The following is a 16,221-nucleotide window of genomic DNA, read 5'->3' as shown; positions in this document are numbered from 1 at the left end:
AAAATGGCGCTAACCCCGCGCTTGATTCGATTACTAGTATATTGGAATGTTCCGTCTTTCTATATACACATGAATGGTTCTCTTAAGTTTTAATTTCCATTTCCCCATATTTAATTGAACTTCACAAAACTCAATTCAACTCCCGTCAATGAAAGAATCTCAAATGGCTCACAAGACTAATTCTCTTACATTGGAGATGACAAGATTCCCCAAACTTTAATAAGACACAACTCAATCCACTTTGTTTTTTACACATTCGATCTTTATAAATGTGAACTTGACGCTACATTTTAATCTAAAATCTTAAAATTTAAGTTAATAGATTTTCTCTTCACTGGTGTTTAATTTTTTTATTTATATCCGATGTGAAACTTTACCACACTTAGATTCTAAAATTTTTCTTTGTTTTATTTAACTCATATCATTTTATTTGAGATAAAAATATAGCATCTATGCAAAATGCCAAAAAAAGCATCGTGATTTTGAGAATCACATTGATCATTTATCTAATTCAAGGTACTAGTAATTTCTAGGTGCTATTCTTCATTGCTTATTTAAGGAAACTCTTAGATCGGACTAGTAGCAGAGCTTAGATGAACAATTTTATTATTTATGGTTAATATGTGCCTCGTGCTATGATTCCGGTGCAAATCGCTAAGCAATTAAGCTTTATTCCATTTCAATTAAGTACTGTTTGGATTCCGAGAAAATAAACTGTGAAAAGTAAAAGTGGTGTGGAAATCGTAACCGATTCAAATGGCTTTATTTATTTGTTTCAGATCTCGTTGGTGGAAGAAAGTTTGAAGGAAACCTTGCTTCCATCTGAAAAGATCACTGAGGAAGTAGGAATTGGTTCTATTAAATGTTTGGATGCCTATGAATTGGACAGTTCCATGTTCAATGCAAAACCTAAGGTGTTCAACTCACAAACTGCGGCACCTCAATATAAGAAGCTTATGGATGAAATAACCAAATATGTCATAGAAGATCTTTATAAGAATACTGTGCCAGAGGACTTCGATCGGTCTCATCAAGTGCAGTCTGCAAAAAACCAAGTGGTGCTTCTGTGGTTCTGCATTTGGCTTATTGGAGTATTGGCTATATTTTTCTTCATTTCTGATATTCATTGCCCTTACTTGAACTACTAATTTCACTATGGTTGATATGCATTTAGAGTGCGGAAAAAGATGTTACATATTCATTCTGTTACGTGGCTTTTGTAAGTATATATCTCAAAACTGAAACTCTAAGGCACTATGATGTCCTACTTACCCTTGAGTTAGGTTGAATGACCATGAACTTGTATACACGGTTTCATCGAAGTTGATATAAATGTATAAATCTTTGAATGTTGTGCTTTATTACTGCTTTAGTGGGCGATTTATATGGATGGTTTTGTGTTGTGTGGCATAACATATATGGGGGCAGATTTCTTAGAGTTAATGCAAGATACATATTAACTTCACTACTAATTGCCATCGCCCAACATAAAAGCCAAAAGGGATTTGTGTTGAGTTCTAGTCTCTAGGGCGTTATATTTTGGGATTGCTGGAGGTTTTGCTTTTGTTATTTGATTTCTAGATTTTTGTAAGTCGTTGATTCTCTGGTGGAGAGAGTTGTGGTTGTGATTAGTGGTCTCTGGTTGATTCTAAGAAGGGTTAATTTGTTCATTATATACTGTTGTCTGCAGAAAGGTAAAGGGTAATAGAGTGACTGCAACAAGCGCAAAGGATTAGGAAGAAACGGCGTTAATTCTTCTTGTTAAAAATGATGGTAAAATTTTTTGATTAAAACATGTTCAATTATTCATAATTCAAGTTGGTTCTCGGGCGAATTTTGTTCATTAAATTTTGATAGATGGAATTAATTTAATTTTTATTGTGTTGTTTTAATATTATTTAATAGAACTATAACATAGTAAAATACGTAAAAAAAAAAGTTTTAAAAAATATAATAAAATAAGTATCATAAATTGAGATCACATAGAAGAGAATAAAGATTGTATTGAAGATAATCGATAGAGATAAAAAAAATATTTTTAATTTAACTTTTGTATTGAGATCACACAGTAACTTTATAGTAATTTAATTATATTTTAATAATGATAAGGGATAACTAGAAACTAAATTAAAAGTCTTTGATGAAAAAAATCAAATTATAAATTAGTGTTGTAGAATCTAAAATATAGTTTGACTTTTTTTAAAAGAAATTGGCTTGCCATACTTAAATAGGCAGATAGGATAGGAAATAAAAGTGACAGGTGGCATGATTGGCCCAGTAAGTGCTTATACACCTTACAAAAGTGTTGTAGAAACTAAAATATAGTTTTTTCTTCGGTTTTGTGATTTCATTTTACAGTCAATTGGCCCAGTGCTTACTGCTCACACACCTTAATTTGTTAGTTTATTGCTTATTTTTATAGGTACGTACTATTTTTCTTTTTTCTGGTCATATGGAATGGTACATTTAAGCAAATTCTGATTCTTTCTAGGCCATATTAATGATTTCTTTCTTTCTTATGCTTATGTTGGTGAATTTGTATTTTGGTCTGGGACATTGCAACGAAACTGAAATCAGTCTTTTTCTTCTTCTTCTTGTTATTGGTCGAAAAAACATGGTTTCTTTTTTTTTTTTTTTGTGTGTCAACTAATCACATTTTCTTAATATATCAGAACTCTATGTTTGGGCCCAGAAAAGTAGGTCCAATTTTGACGTATATGGACAGCTTTTTGCCCTTGGATCCAACTCCATTGTTGTCATCAAACTAACTTATTCCCAGCTGGCCAACTCCATATAATAGACCCTGATGTGTCTTCTGGCTTCCATGACACGTCAGCTTCCTGGAACATCATTGCCAGCTTATTCCATGTTCCTTGATGCTTCATTCTTCCAGTCTTTTGAAACTTGGTCGAGGCTGATTGGTAAGCATATCTACCCACTTGCTCTTTCGTTCTGTTTTGTTCTGGTCATGATTATGGATGAATTTGTTTAGATTTTTTAAAAAAATTGTAAGTAAATAAGTTTTTTTTAGAATAAATAAAAAAATTTATATTTAAAGTTAAGAAAAATTTAGACAAACATTTTAAAAAAATTATTTAGTTTATTAAAATAAGTATTTATTTTAACAAATAAATTTAAATAAACCAGTACTGTATATTTATATTAGTTGCTATTTTCACAATCCATGGAGAGCTCGGTGCCCCCTTAATACCAAACAAGAAACTAAAACACGTCATATTGAAGTCAACTCTTAGGGTTAGGTGATTCAGCATTTAGTAAATGAATATGCAACACGATGAATCCACATTTACAAAGGAGACAATTAATGTTCAAAATGAACATTGCGTGAAATCTACTGATCACGGTAAAAGTTTTGAACTAAAAAAAAATGTTGATATACAGAATTGTTCGAGTGATCATCTGAATTACTTGTCTAGATCATTACATTTGTAAGCATGAGGATAGGAAATGAGGATACATGATAGAGAACAACCACTACATGTTTGTCAATAATTTTTTTATGGCTGCATCTATATATTGATATAATATACCTTACTAATGGCTATGCTGATCAATACATGTTAGATTTATGATGGCTACACAGTATAGCATAGTTATTGACACTAACCTAGTTTGTCAATAAACTTCATGTCATTAATTTTGCATGCACTAGATGCACGCAATTTATTATAGTTAACTATCGATGATTGCATATAGCAAATTTTTCTGACGGTTGGGTTATCAATAACAAGACGTTTCATGTATGGCAACATTAGTAGACTCCGGACGGATCCTTTCCACCGGATTTTTTAGCGTGTTGATGACATTCACATATGCATTTCCCAACGGCTTGACTGTTGCAAATGACCGATATCTACGCCGAGTTTCTATCTTCCCAATTTCTTACTTTTATATCACTCAAAAATTCTTTTAGCTCCTCAAGGCATATTTGGTATTTGGTTTGACTGAAGATAAAGAGGTGATGAAAATGTATTTGATTGCATTTTTAAAAATATTTTGAGTAAAAATATTTTCTCAAACGAATCAAAAATTGAAACAATAAAATTTCATTTTTAGTTGAAATCAGAAATCTTATTTTGAGTAAAATAAAAATGCGATGACAAATAATATAATTTTAAACAAATTTAAAAATACATTTACTTCTAAAAATAAGAAATCAAGCCATTTTTTTTGTGGGCAAACAAAAGTTTTCATTGATAGGGTACCAGTAGTACCATAGATATTACTAAGGGAATACAGACCAAAGTTGAGGTGCTAAGTTTCCCACATGCAACTATGAATCCGGGATATTTTTAATACAAATACCCCACATCACAGCACCTAGAGTGGACCAAAAAGCAAATCAAATTCTTATATTAGAAGCTGAGTTATACCCGTTCCAGAGCAGTTCTCGCGGCAGAGGAATTACAGCCATGATCACTGCAAGCATTGTAGGCAAGCCAATGGGTTATGATGCCATTCAAAGAACGAGAACTCGAAGTTTTTCACATTAGCTTCTAGCCATGCCCACGACTTGGAAATTTTTTAAATCAGTTTTAAATTTTTACACAAAAATCTCAATCACTTGTTTATTTTACAGGTCGTGATACATAATTGTATTGCGTCTAGCTGTTCTGATATAAGGAGACTTGGTCGGAACATTTAAGTGGGGGTAACATGTCTAATATCTAGGTCAAGAGTTGTTTTTTATTCTAGTTTCTAATATCAATTTATCTCCTTGATTCTCGAAGATAAAATATGGATATGATTTTGATCATATCTCGTAATCTCGAAAATAACATATATGATAGTTACTATAGTTAAATACATTATTCTTATCAATGGTTAGTAGGATGGGTCATGGTAGGTGCTGAGTCCAAAGACGGCCAGAGATACACAATCTCCTGTTACATAAAGAGACTAAATATATGCTGACCTCCACTTAGAGACCACTGGAGGGTACAGTAGCCATGAATAATTTCTAGTTAATCTTGGATTACCCTTCACTGCTGATGTGCACTAATTACCCTGTTTTGTTCTTTTTGTTATCCCTTCTCTTTGGTGGTGGCTGTTTTATTGTGTCTCACACAAGGGAGGCAACCTCGCTGGCACGTCATAATGCCTTGTAGTGATTTAGCTTTTCAAAATATAGTTACTCAATATTATCCCCTGTTGGCTGTTGTCACACACATGGTATCATGATTTTAACGAGAATGAGGACTATGCTTATGATTGCCATTACTATAAACATAAACTAAATCATCCATGATCATATTGGCATTTGGATCTTGTTTTTATCTTCTCCGTCGGCTTTTACTTTTCACTCCTCACTGTGTAGCTTTATGTTTTGGTATCTCTCGAGTCTCGAGCTCTCATCCAATGAAGTAGGGACAAAGCACTGGACCCTTTAATTTGCACAAGTATTATGATACCACAGAAGAGCGAATAGGAGAATTTAGTTACAGAAAAAGAAGGAAAATAAAGCGAGAGAGAGAGAGAATACGAACAAGTTGGGAAGCCTGCTCTGAAATAAAAAAATTTGAAGTGGCAAACATCATGTTGGTTATCATAAGCTAAATATGAAATGATTGAGAATTAAATTATAAAATATCTATTGTACGTGAGAGTAGGGACCCATTTCAGAAAATGTGGAGCATGACTGTCCACAAGCTCAGAAAAAGAATAAAAATCCAAAAACGCAACAAAACAATTCGGGGATGGGAATTAAACTGCCAGAAAAACACTCCACACAAAGCACATGCAGCCCCCCTCTTTTGTTTATTGTTCATGTTAATGGATGATGATGCCCAACAATCATTGCACAGAATGAAAATAAATGAATTGTGGGGCCTTATTCCTCAGTCAATAAACATCATGCACCCATCCAATGCGGATCCAGTTGCTCAATGCTTACCTATCATGAAACCGATGCACTCAAAAACTCTTCGAATATCAGAATATGTCAAACAATTTAATTTTGGTCCTTCTGGTTTTGGATAGCAATCGGGTTGATTGACATTGTGTGCTTGCAACGGCAAAGTTAGATGGGATGATATACAAAGGCTTGGTATTAAATTAAATAACGTATTGGTATTGCGTATGTTAAAGTACACGGCTTTGCCTGCACAAAGGACATATTTTGTTTCATCAATTATATACTTAATAGGGATGAAGTTCGGGTAGTTTTTATCATGTTTTACAATGGATTTAGTTACTACAAATTCACTCGCTCGTACGGGTAAACTAAAATTATCAACCCATGTTTGGAAATTGTGTGATTGAAATTTTTATCCATGTCCAAAATATTTTCTAATTCTTCCAAACCCCTTTGATACAATCCCTTTGCCCTCTTTTTATATGTATCTCTCACTATTGTACAGAAAATGTCTCAATGGATCACCTTTGCCATCTTCAAGTGTCCTTTCGCTCTCTGGATTTTTTATGCTATTATCTTCAACAATGAGTTACACATGCTAGAGATTAGATGGCATGAACTTTTATACCTATATCTAAAAATTGTGACGCATTCGAAACATGTAAGGTGAGAAAAATTAATCTTAATTATATAACTATATTAAAAATAAATTAACTTTAATTTTAATCGTCTATTTGTATTAAAATTTACTCCTCTTATATAGATTATTTGTATTATTTGATTAAAATTTATTATGTGTATCAAAGTGCAATGCGAACAATTAAAGTAGAACCAATAAGTTTACTCAACAAAGCAAATTAAAATTAGAAAACGTCCTCTTCTAAATAAAATGTCCTCAAACTTAAGAAGAAAATCTTGGCACATTTACCTCGGTGAAAGATAGCAAAGCTTTCTCGCCATTTGATTTCATCGACAGACAGCTTGCTTCTTTATGTTCCTGGGCGAAATTAAATAAGAGATGAGAAAACAACCATTAAAAAAAAGGATGAGAAAGCAAAGACTAATAATTTGTAAATAGAGAAAACGTCACCAGAAGATGCATTTTAGTATTCTTTTTATCAATGAAAATAAGTTTTATTAACAAGGCGTTTTAAGCAATTAAGCGAGTAGATTAATTATGTTAAAAAATAATTAATATTATTATATATAATATTAAAATTTTTAATGTATAATTAATACACATAATAAATTTTGTAATAATTAATGCGTAAGTTATACAAAGAAAATAAAAAAAAAGAAGTAAAAAAAAGTAAAATTAATATTTTTAAAAATATATTAAGGGTAAAAAAAATTATTAGATGCAAGAAGAATATACCGAGACAAGTGCCGAAAGTCGAACCCAGTCCAGGAGGGACCTCAACAACAGACTCAAATAACGGCCCAAGAACGTAAATAAAATATATTTTGATTTTATTTATTCTTTTCCCCTTAATAAATAAAATGAAAGAAGAAAAGGACGCGTGCTTTGGCAATCGCGATTGTGATCCCTTTATATGTCTCGTCCACCGTTTTTCTCTCCCTTGAGTTCAATTCAAGTGCAGTGCAGGGACACCTCACCCACCCCTCCTTCCCTTCCGTTCCGTTCACCACCACCTTTCTCTCCTTTTTCCCGTTCCATTACCTCTCAAACCTTTCTCCTCCACTCAACTACACATCTCTCTCTCTCTCTCTTGGGAGTATCTGCAATTCGTAATCCTATCCACTTGTTGAATCTGAATATTTCCAATTCAACATTTTCCAAATGGCATCCTCGTCCTCTATGATCTCAAACCCGGTTCCGAACACGGACCGGTCACGTGACGCGAAACGGAGGAAGAAGAAAGCGCAGCTGAGGCAGCAGCAACAACGGCAAGAGGATCAGAGCAATCCCAAGTGGAAATCCCAAGCGCAGCAACAAATCTACTCCTCCAAGCTGCGCCAAGCCTTAGCCAGAGTGAATCTCGGGTTGGCGCCGCCGCCGCGCCGAGGCAAAGCCGTGCGCGACGCCGCCGACAGAGTCCTAGCCGTGACAGCCAAGGGGATGACGCGCTGGAGCCGAGCCATCCTCACCAACCGGCTCAAGCTCAAGTTCACCAAACACAAGCGGCAGAGACTTACAACGCCCCCAACCCGGTCAAAGAAACCCCGGGTCAGCGTTTACCGGCTGAAGGGGAAGGGTTCACCGGGCGTGCAGAGAAAAGTGAGGTTCCTCGCACGCTTGGTTCCCGGTTGCCGTAAAGAACCGTTACCGGTTATTTTGGAAGAAGCCATTGATTACATACCCGCGCTTGAGATGCAGGTTCGAGCCATGAGCGCTCTCTTTAACCTTCTATCTGGTTCTTCTTCTTCTTCCGGCGCCGCCGCCTCCCCTTCCGCGCCACCTAGCTCGTCATAGAAGACACTTTTGGCTCTAGGCCTTTATGTATGTATGCCATGCCATGTCATGTGTCTGTCAATTTTTTTAATTTTTATCATCATCATCATCATTATTTGGCTCGTTTTCTTTCACCCTTGCCCCCAAAGAAGCTTTCTTTCTGTTTATTGTTTTCTAATTGCATAGTATATATCTATTTTTCTCTTTCCAGTAACTCAATCTCCTACTTTACTTTGAATCGTTCGTGAGAATGTGAACATTCAACATTGCCTTTAACTTTCACCAAGTTAAATCCAAGTTTAATGCTTATAATGGAGGACAATCCTTACTCTAAGCTACTTTTGTGATTAAATTAAACTCAAACTCACATTCTAAGAATTTGATCATCCTAATTCAAGTAGGATTATATTTAGATGAGTCAAGTAAGATTATTCCGGACAATAAAGAAAACATATTTAGATTTAAAATTTGAATTTGAGACCACTGATCCTAACAATTTCGTACCGTTAATCCATACTTTCTTTGATAATTTGATTATGAAAAAATACAAATATAAATAAGAAAAAAAAAAGTTTGCAGTTGAGAAGGGCTAATTACAGGTCCGGACTCTCTCCATCAGAAAGGTAAGGAATCGGGTTCAAATACCTCTTTCTCTACCTAGCAAATTTTATTATCCTTGAAAAACAAGAAAGATATAGAATTCATTCTTTGCCCAAATTGTTGATAGATTAGCAACAAAATTGCTGAATAAGCAGGTGGTTTATAGGTGAGAAGCTTGCAAATCAGACCACCATTTTTCTTAGGGGATAATAATGTTGTTGAGGAAAGGAATTTATGGTGTACGATGTAAGTTGCTGTCGCTTGAATTGGTAAGTAGGTTAATAAAAACTGGCCAGAGTTGTAAATTTGCAAGGGTACGTGGGTAGGTTTGCAATTAATATATAACATGTGCACTTAATTAGGTTGCTTTGTTTCAATCTGAATAACATAGAGCACCATGACCTGAAATAAAAATCCCATCCAGGTCATGGCCAACCTTTTCTTAAATGGTCTTACGGGTTCGCTTGTGTATTTTGAAACTCCAGTTAGTAGTTGGTATTTTGGATACATTCTATACTGGGTCCTAAGGTTGATACAGGACAAACATTCATGTCAGATATATTTCACATCGCATGCTTATTTATTTCCGGTTACTATTGAATGACAATGCTTGTAATGTATTTTAACTTGTTTCTACTTTTGAAGGTCTCTCTGGTTGCTGATAATGTGAGAATTTATTAGTCTTTATCTAAGCTGAGCACAGTGCAATAAGGTTTTCTGATACTGTGGGGGAAATTAAAGTAAATGTGTCATGGAAATTGAATGGACTGAATGGCTAACTCCACTTCTCTAAAGTTTTCCCCAAAGCGCCAAAAACATGCTTATTGGACACAGCAGAATGGCCTAACATGCCATGTGACTTGTTGCCCACCCCTTACACGACCCCACTTTGACATCATCTACTTCTCCTCCTCTTTTTCTTTTTTGTTTGTGTTTTCCTCCACAATCGTTCTAATAACGCCATGGATCCTTATTAAAAAATAAAAGCAGGTGTGAAAGGGGAAAAAAAATGAGAAATGAAACAGAATTTGAATCTAGGCGTGGGTATCTGAGATGCTCAGCTTAATGGGTCATATGCCCTTTTAGATGGGGCAATGGTCTCCGAAGGACTAAATAGGTCGCTTTCTTTGATCACATGCAAGAACCCCTTCTCTCTTGTGTGGCTGAGAGACAGTTAAGACACACGAGTGCCCCAGTTTCATCGTTTTCAGTACAAGTACTCACCACCCCACAACCCTCAGTAGAATCATAAAATGGCGATGAAAGATGGGTTGGGTTAATTTACTAGAGGACCACGCAAAAAAGATTGAAAAGAATTGTTTTTTATTTTTTTGGATTGGTGGTGGTGGGGGGGTTACAGGTAGAGCATTCATTTCGAAAATTTCAAGTGATCAGACCGGAATTTAATACCATCCCATGTGGCTATTGAATCCTGTTTTCACATTATGATGGGTAAATTCAATTCATGATTTCTGAAAAATAGTAACACACAAAGGAAGAAAACCAAAAGGAAATTTTGAGAAAAAAAAACTACGAAGAAATGGAAATAGGTCTTTGTTGCATGGGTCCACATCCAGCACTAACATAAAAAGTATGATCATTTTCAAAGCAAATGGCAATGGTCACTAATCAATCTGGCGTTTTCTTAATGAAACTCGTGTCACCAACTTCAAACACAAATGTTAGTATCATAGCGGAAACATATTCATGGAAGGGAAGAAAAGAATGAATAACAAAGTAAAAAATTAAAAAAAAAAAATTATTCCCATTGTGTTGTCCTTTCCTTATGCGCTTCTTACAATCTTACCTCTATACGTTTTCTTCCGTCGAAGATATATTCGATTAATTTACCTAATAGTGGATCAATGATTAATTCCCCCCATCCCTATCCTATGAATTCTATGGGTATTCCCTTGGAAGCTTTGATCAAGTGATATTGTATAAGCACGGTAAAGTAAAAGAACGCGAGATGCTTCAAGTAATAATGATGAAAATCAAAACATTTTGATTTCATTACGTTTTGTCACCATGACACGAAAGAAAAATATATACAAGTAATTTTAATAGTGAATCATATGAGATATGCCTGTTGACTTTGACCAAACTTTAGTTGATGTTGGTTGTAATGAGTTTTATTGTTGATTGAGTTTTGAGATCACTTGATGACAATGAATTATCTAATAAGGATTGAAATATCATATTTCGATGCTTAAGTCAATAACTATTTGACAAGAATAACAATGTATAATAATGTATAATAAGTAAATGTTTACTAATTAATTATTACAATGACATTAATTATATTTATAGAAGTTTGAGATGAATTGTATTTCTTGCCACAGAGCCAAAGGCCTATATCAAAGTTAATATTACTCTATTATAGTGTAATGACAAGATAATTTTTCCTCAACCCAAACTATTATCCATTGTTCACAATGGTATCTTAAAGATCTCACTCTTAAGTGTTGACTTTGGTCAACATTTTCAATTACAGACTAAAACAACACTTTGGGTTAAGAAAACCTATTATACGGATTAGATCTAAAGTCCATCTCAAAACAAAAAGATTCAACCAAAATACTAGTTACTAATGTTGGTGTGTAAGAGTAATTAATAAAATACAATTGTATAATTTTTTTTGTGCATTTATTAGTAGACATTACACACGTAGCTTCCTATTAAAATTTAAAAAAGTTTATAAGGAAACAAATATAATATTTTTATATAGCAACTTCACGTAAAAACTAACATCGAAAAAATTATTCGTAACCCTTATTAAAATTACTTTTCAGTTGTAATATATCTTTTTCGCTCATAAATATGGTTTCATTTAGTTTAATTTTTAATATTTTTTGTTGATTTTAGTATTTTAAATTTTTTAAAAAAATCTACATTATTGAGATGTGATATATACTTAATTATGATACACCAACAATCATTTTGAAAATATATGCAATGTGACGTGATTAAACATGACAATATATCATTAAGTAATACCGATAAATAATATTTTTTAAAAATAAAATTAATGAAAACCAAAATCATAAAAAATCCTAGTTGTACAATAAACATATTATATTATTAAATAATTTTAAACTAAATGATAAAAATGTTTAATAATTCAACCATTTATAAAAATCTCAAAAAGTAAATTTTTTATAGAGTACATGTATTTTTCGCGAGAAACAATTCTAGTTGATATTACGATAAGTTACAATACAATGAACGTTATATGGTATTTTAATGATATTAATTATATATAAAAATATTGAAAACATTTATTGTATTATAGATATATAATTTACTCAAGACAAGCTTTTGAATAATTAAAAAATTAAACATATTTACTAACCTTTAATCAATGTTGTAATTTTTTAATATTTACACTCACTCTACTTTTTTCCATGTTTTCGTTCTTTACTTCAATAAATTAAAAAGCTTAAGAAAAAGATGCTATTATATGTAACATTATTTCTAATATAATTATTTTTTAATGTGAATCAAGGTATCTCGACTAAATGTCAAGAACTAACCTCTTAACAAATATTTTTTCATATAAGTTTTTTTTTTAAGTGTCATTTTAGCTTAAATTGAGATAATGAAGGAAGTTATTAATTTTTCTCAATGTAACAATTTACATTCTTTTAGTAAATAGGTAATAAATACACCCTTGAATTTTTTAATTATTTATTATCTAATTTTATGAAAAATATATAAAATAATTAAAGGATACAAGGGTATAGTTGGGAAAAAAATTAATATTACATTGAAATCTGAAAATGACAGATAAAAAGGAAAAAAAAAATCACAAATGAAATACTTAAAAAAGAAATGGAGGAAGTAATTATTAGGATTAGGTTGACAAAAAATAATTAATAAAGTTAAACATTTAACCTTTACAATGATTGGGAAAGAATAATACCAATTGACGTTTTAAAGGAGGATATATAAATTTGGATCATTTATAGCTAGATCTTTGGGTATTTCTACATACTTTTTTATGAATTGAAGGATGGGGCAAAATAGATTGTTAATTAAAGTAATTGATAGTTCATGACAGCCATGTAATGTTCTGTTAACAACAACCCCGACCCGATAATATTTATTTGGAAAATAGGAATAAAAGATATTGATCGATGATTGAACTTTGAAGTGTGCCAAATTTACTGCGCTAAGTCTTGGAAATATAATCATAATTAATGAGACACAAAGGGGTTCCACAAAGCATCAAATTATTAATGCTCAGCATGTGACATAAAACGGTGCGTGGCTTAAAGCAAATGCCGCTTAATTTAAAATCACATTGACAAATGTAAGGAAAGGTGTATATAAGTTTAGGTATATATTGAAACCATTGATGCAAATATATATGTACACTTTTAACCGTAATTGCGTGAGCATTCAACCTTGCAAGGGCATCCACTTAGCAGGTGGTAATATTTTTGTGTATAAAATACAGGGTATAGCCATAAACTTAGCTTTCTCTTTTGACAGCAGCCATAAAGTTAGCTGAATACTAATTATGAGGCACAGAGGTTGAAAAATCATTAGTCACATGTGCTATGTCAAGCCTTACCACTCAACACCTTCAACCAAATCGTTATCGTTTCTCTCTTTACCATTTATGTGATCAGCAAACTAGCTCTCATACCTATTTCTTCCCCCTTCATTTTTATCACTAAGATATGAAAAGAAAGGACAAGCATTTGAAAAATCTGAATAATTTATTAAAATCCTTCTCTAAATCACATGGAAGGGGCCTGCCTTGTCCATTAAACTCCAAGAAAACATAATAAAGTGGTGAAAGAGAAAAAGAAAAAGTAGTCACTTGTTGGCAATCTCATATATGGTCGTCACTCTAGAAATTGGAGATGAGAAGAGTTCATTTTCAAGCATTTTCCATAACACGTTGGGTTGGTTTGTCTTCTTCTTTGACGACAAAATTTACACTGTTTGGATAAAATATTGTGAAAACAAGCATTTTTTAGTGACAATTTTAAGGATGATACCATCATTTTTAATTATTGTGTTACAATTGGATTATATCCTCAATTTTCATATCTTATTTCATAAAAGAATGGTTAATCTACGTTAAAAAAAGAGCATATATTTTAATTCGTGTTTATCTATACATCTCAACTAAAAAATCTTCATGAAAATATGTAGATTTGTGTATACAATACATAATAATTCAATCCTCTTAATGAGATGGCTTATTTTACTTCATTCAAAACCATTCGTAGAGTTTTTTGCACTGCAAGAATCTATATAGTGAATTGGAGTGTGTGGGCTAGCTTAGCTAAGACGTGGTTTGTGTCACTTCACCTTATTTTTCTTTTTTTGTTGAATTATTTATTATTATTTGGGAAAAGAGTATTGAGTCTTTCTAAACTTTATTTCTTTTGCAAATAAACACTTTAAACTTCAATTTTATCTCAATTAATCCTTAAACTTTTTTACTTTTGCAAATAGACACCATTAACTTCAAATTTATTATTATTGATACTTAAACTTTAACTATTTTGTAAATAGACACCTTAAATTTTGATTTCATTTCAATTGATTTTTAAAATGTATCGTTTTTATAAATATTTTTTTTTCAAGTTAGTTATCTTAAATGTTAATCATTCATTATTTTTTTTATTACAACTCAATTTTCCATATTTAAATATAATAAAGAATATGAATTTATAAAATATATAAAAAGGGAAAATAATAACATTAAGAAAAAATTATTTTTTAATTCAAGATTTATTACGTTTTAATGTTTGGAAAAGTGATTTATAAAAATAAAGCTAATAAATAATTTAGATCAAATAAATTAACGGTTGAGATTTTTTTTGTTGGTAATTTAACTCAAATTTAATATAAGAGATTATATATGAAAGGGGTAAATTATGAGAATTAATTGAGATCAAATTAATATTCAGGTGTCTATATATGTGCAAAAGGGGTAACGTTTAAGGATTGATTTAAATAAAATTGAAGTTCATGATGTCCATTTGTAAAAGAGATAAAATTTAAAGATCAATTGAGATAAAATTAAAACTTAGAGTGTTTATTTGTAAAAAGAGTAAAGTTTAAGGTAGTTAAATATTTCTTCCCTTATTTTTTTTAAGGCACACGTGAAAAGAGATTGTGGAAGGAATCCATAAGTGAACTCTAATAATGGTCCCGATTATAATGAAAATGTTTATTCGTTTTGGTTTATTGGATGTCATAGCTAACTAGGCACATTATTGCCTATTAATTAAAAAAAGATTGCAGGTATCGTGGGATTATGCTTGTGGAAATATTTTTTCATTAGCATTACTACGAGAAATCTGCGAATAAGAAATTGCAACTTGACACAATTTTGAACTCAAAACAAAACAAATGTAGACAAATGGCAATGGTGAAAGTAACTATCAAGAATGTGGACTCTGCCATTGTGTTGGTTCACATATGTGCATCGCAAACCCCTTTGGTCTCTATTCAAGGGGCTGCTTGTGAAATATTCTTATTATACACACTCTCAAACAATGCAGACCTAGCAAATTTTCACTAGGTCAAACCCCTTTGGATGCTCTTAAGTTTTCAAATGCATAGGCTTTTATAACTTTCTACATAAACTTAAATTAACATTAGATATATGGCTTCCAACCTTTACTGCAACAAAATTAACATTTTAAGACGAAACTTTTGGATGATTTTTTTTTTTCCATCTGAAATGCCTCCAAATTTTTTTACATGTGTACAAATATGGAGTAGTTTATATGTAAAGAGAAAACTATGTCCATTATCCGTTTGTATTTTTTTTGAAAATTTTGCACCGTCGTAGTACTAAAATATTGTGAACATATTTAGATGGAGTTCGGACAAATTAAAAGCAAAATAGATATTTTATAATTTTCAAACTTTTAATCCCAAACTTGTACAAAATTTCATATGGATTTGGGATGAATTCTGTACTTCAACTTTTTTTTTTGTTATGGTTTAATTTTTTTCCAAACTTTTAACTCGGAAGTATATATATCATGCATGTAACAATTGAATTTATCGTAGGTCCAGGGAAAAAGTTAAAGTGAATTTGAAACGCTGGTTTCCATTTATATTTGGATTAAAGGAACATAAGTGATGAATATATAGTGAAATAAAATAGAATTAAAATTTTTATTTGAATTGTTTAAAATGAAATGAAATAGGATATGATGAAATATATTACACTCTATTTTATCTAACACGTATATTTTTATTCTCCAACGAATTGAAAGTGTGAGAGAACAAAAAATACTTAATTTTTATTCACATGGATAAAAACTATTATAAATTAAAATAAAAAACTGTTTCAATT

At 31.9% G+C, this 16,221-nt stretch overlaps 1 protein-coding gene across 1 annotated transcript; it reads left to right on the top strand.

Annotated features, from left to right (window-relative positions):
* Nucleotides 1–7,383: 7,383 nt before the first annotated feature.
* On the top strand, nt 7,384–8,502 carry LOC114419952 (transcription factor bHLH147-like). Its single transcript, XM_028385779.1, has one exon. It carries the CDS (start codon nt 7,677–7,679, stop codon nt 8,307–8,309), a length of 633 nt encoding a protein of 210 aa, XP_028241580.1. The 5' UTR covers nt 7,384–7,676; the 3' UTR covers nt 8,310–8,502.
* The last annotated feature ends 7,719 nt before the right edge of the window (nt 8,503–16,221 follow it).

The sequence above is a fragment of the Glycine soja genome, chromosome 7, assembly GCF_004193775.1.
Source record: "Glycine soja cultivar W05 chromosome 7, ASM419377v2, whole genome shotgun sequence".
Taxonomy (NCBI): Eukaryota; Viridiplantae; Streptophyta; class Magnoliopsida; order Fabales; family Fabaceae; genus Glycine; species Glycine soja.
Note: the sequence above shows the minus strand (reverse complement) of the source record. Positions and strands in the feature narration are given on the sequence as shown.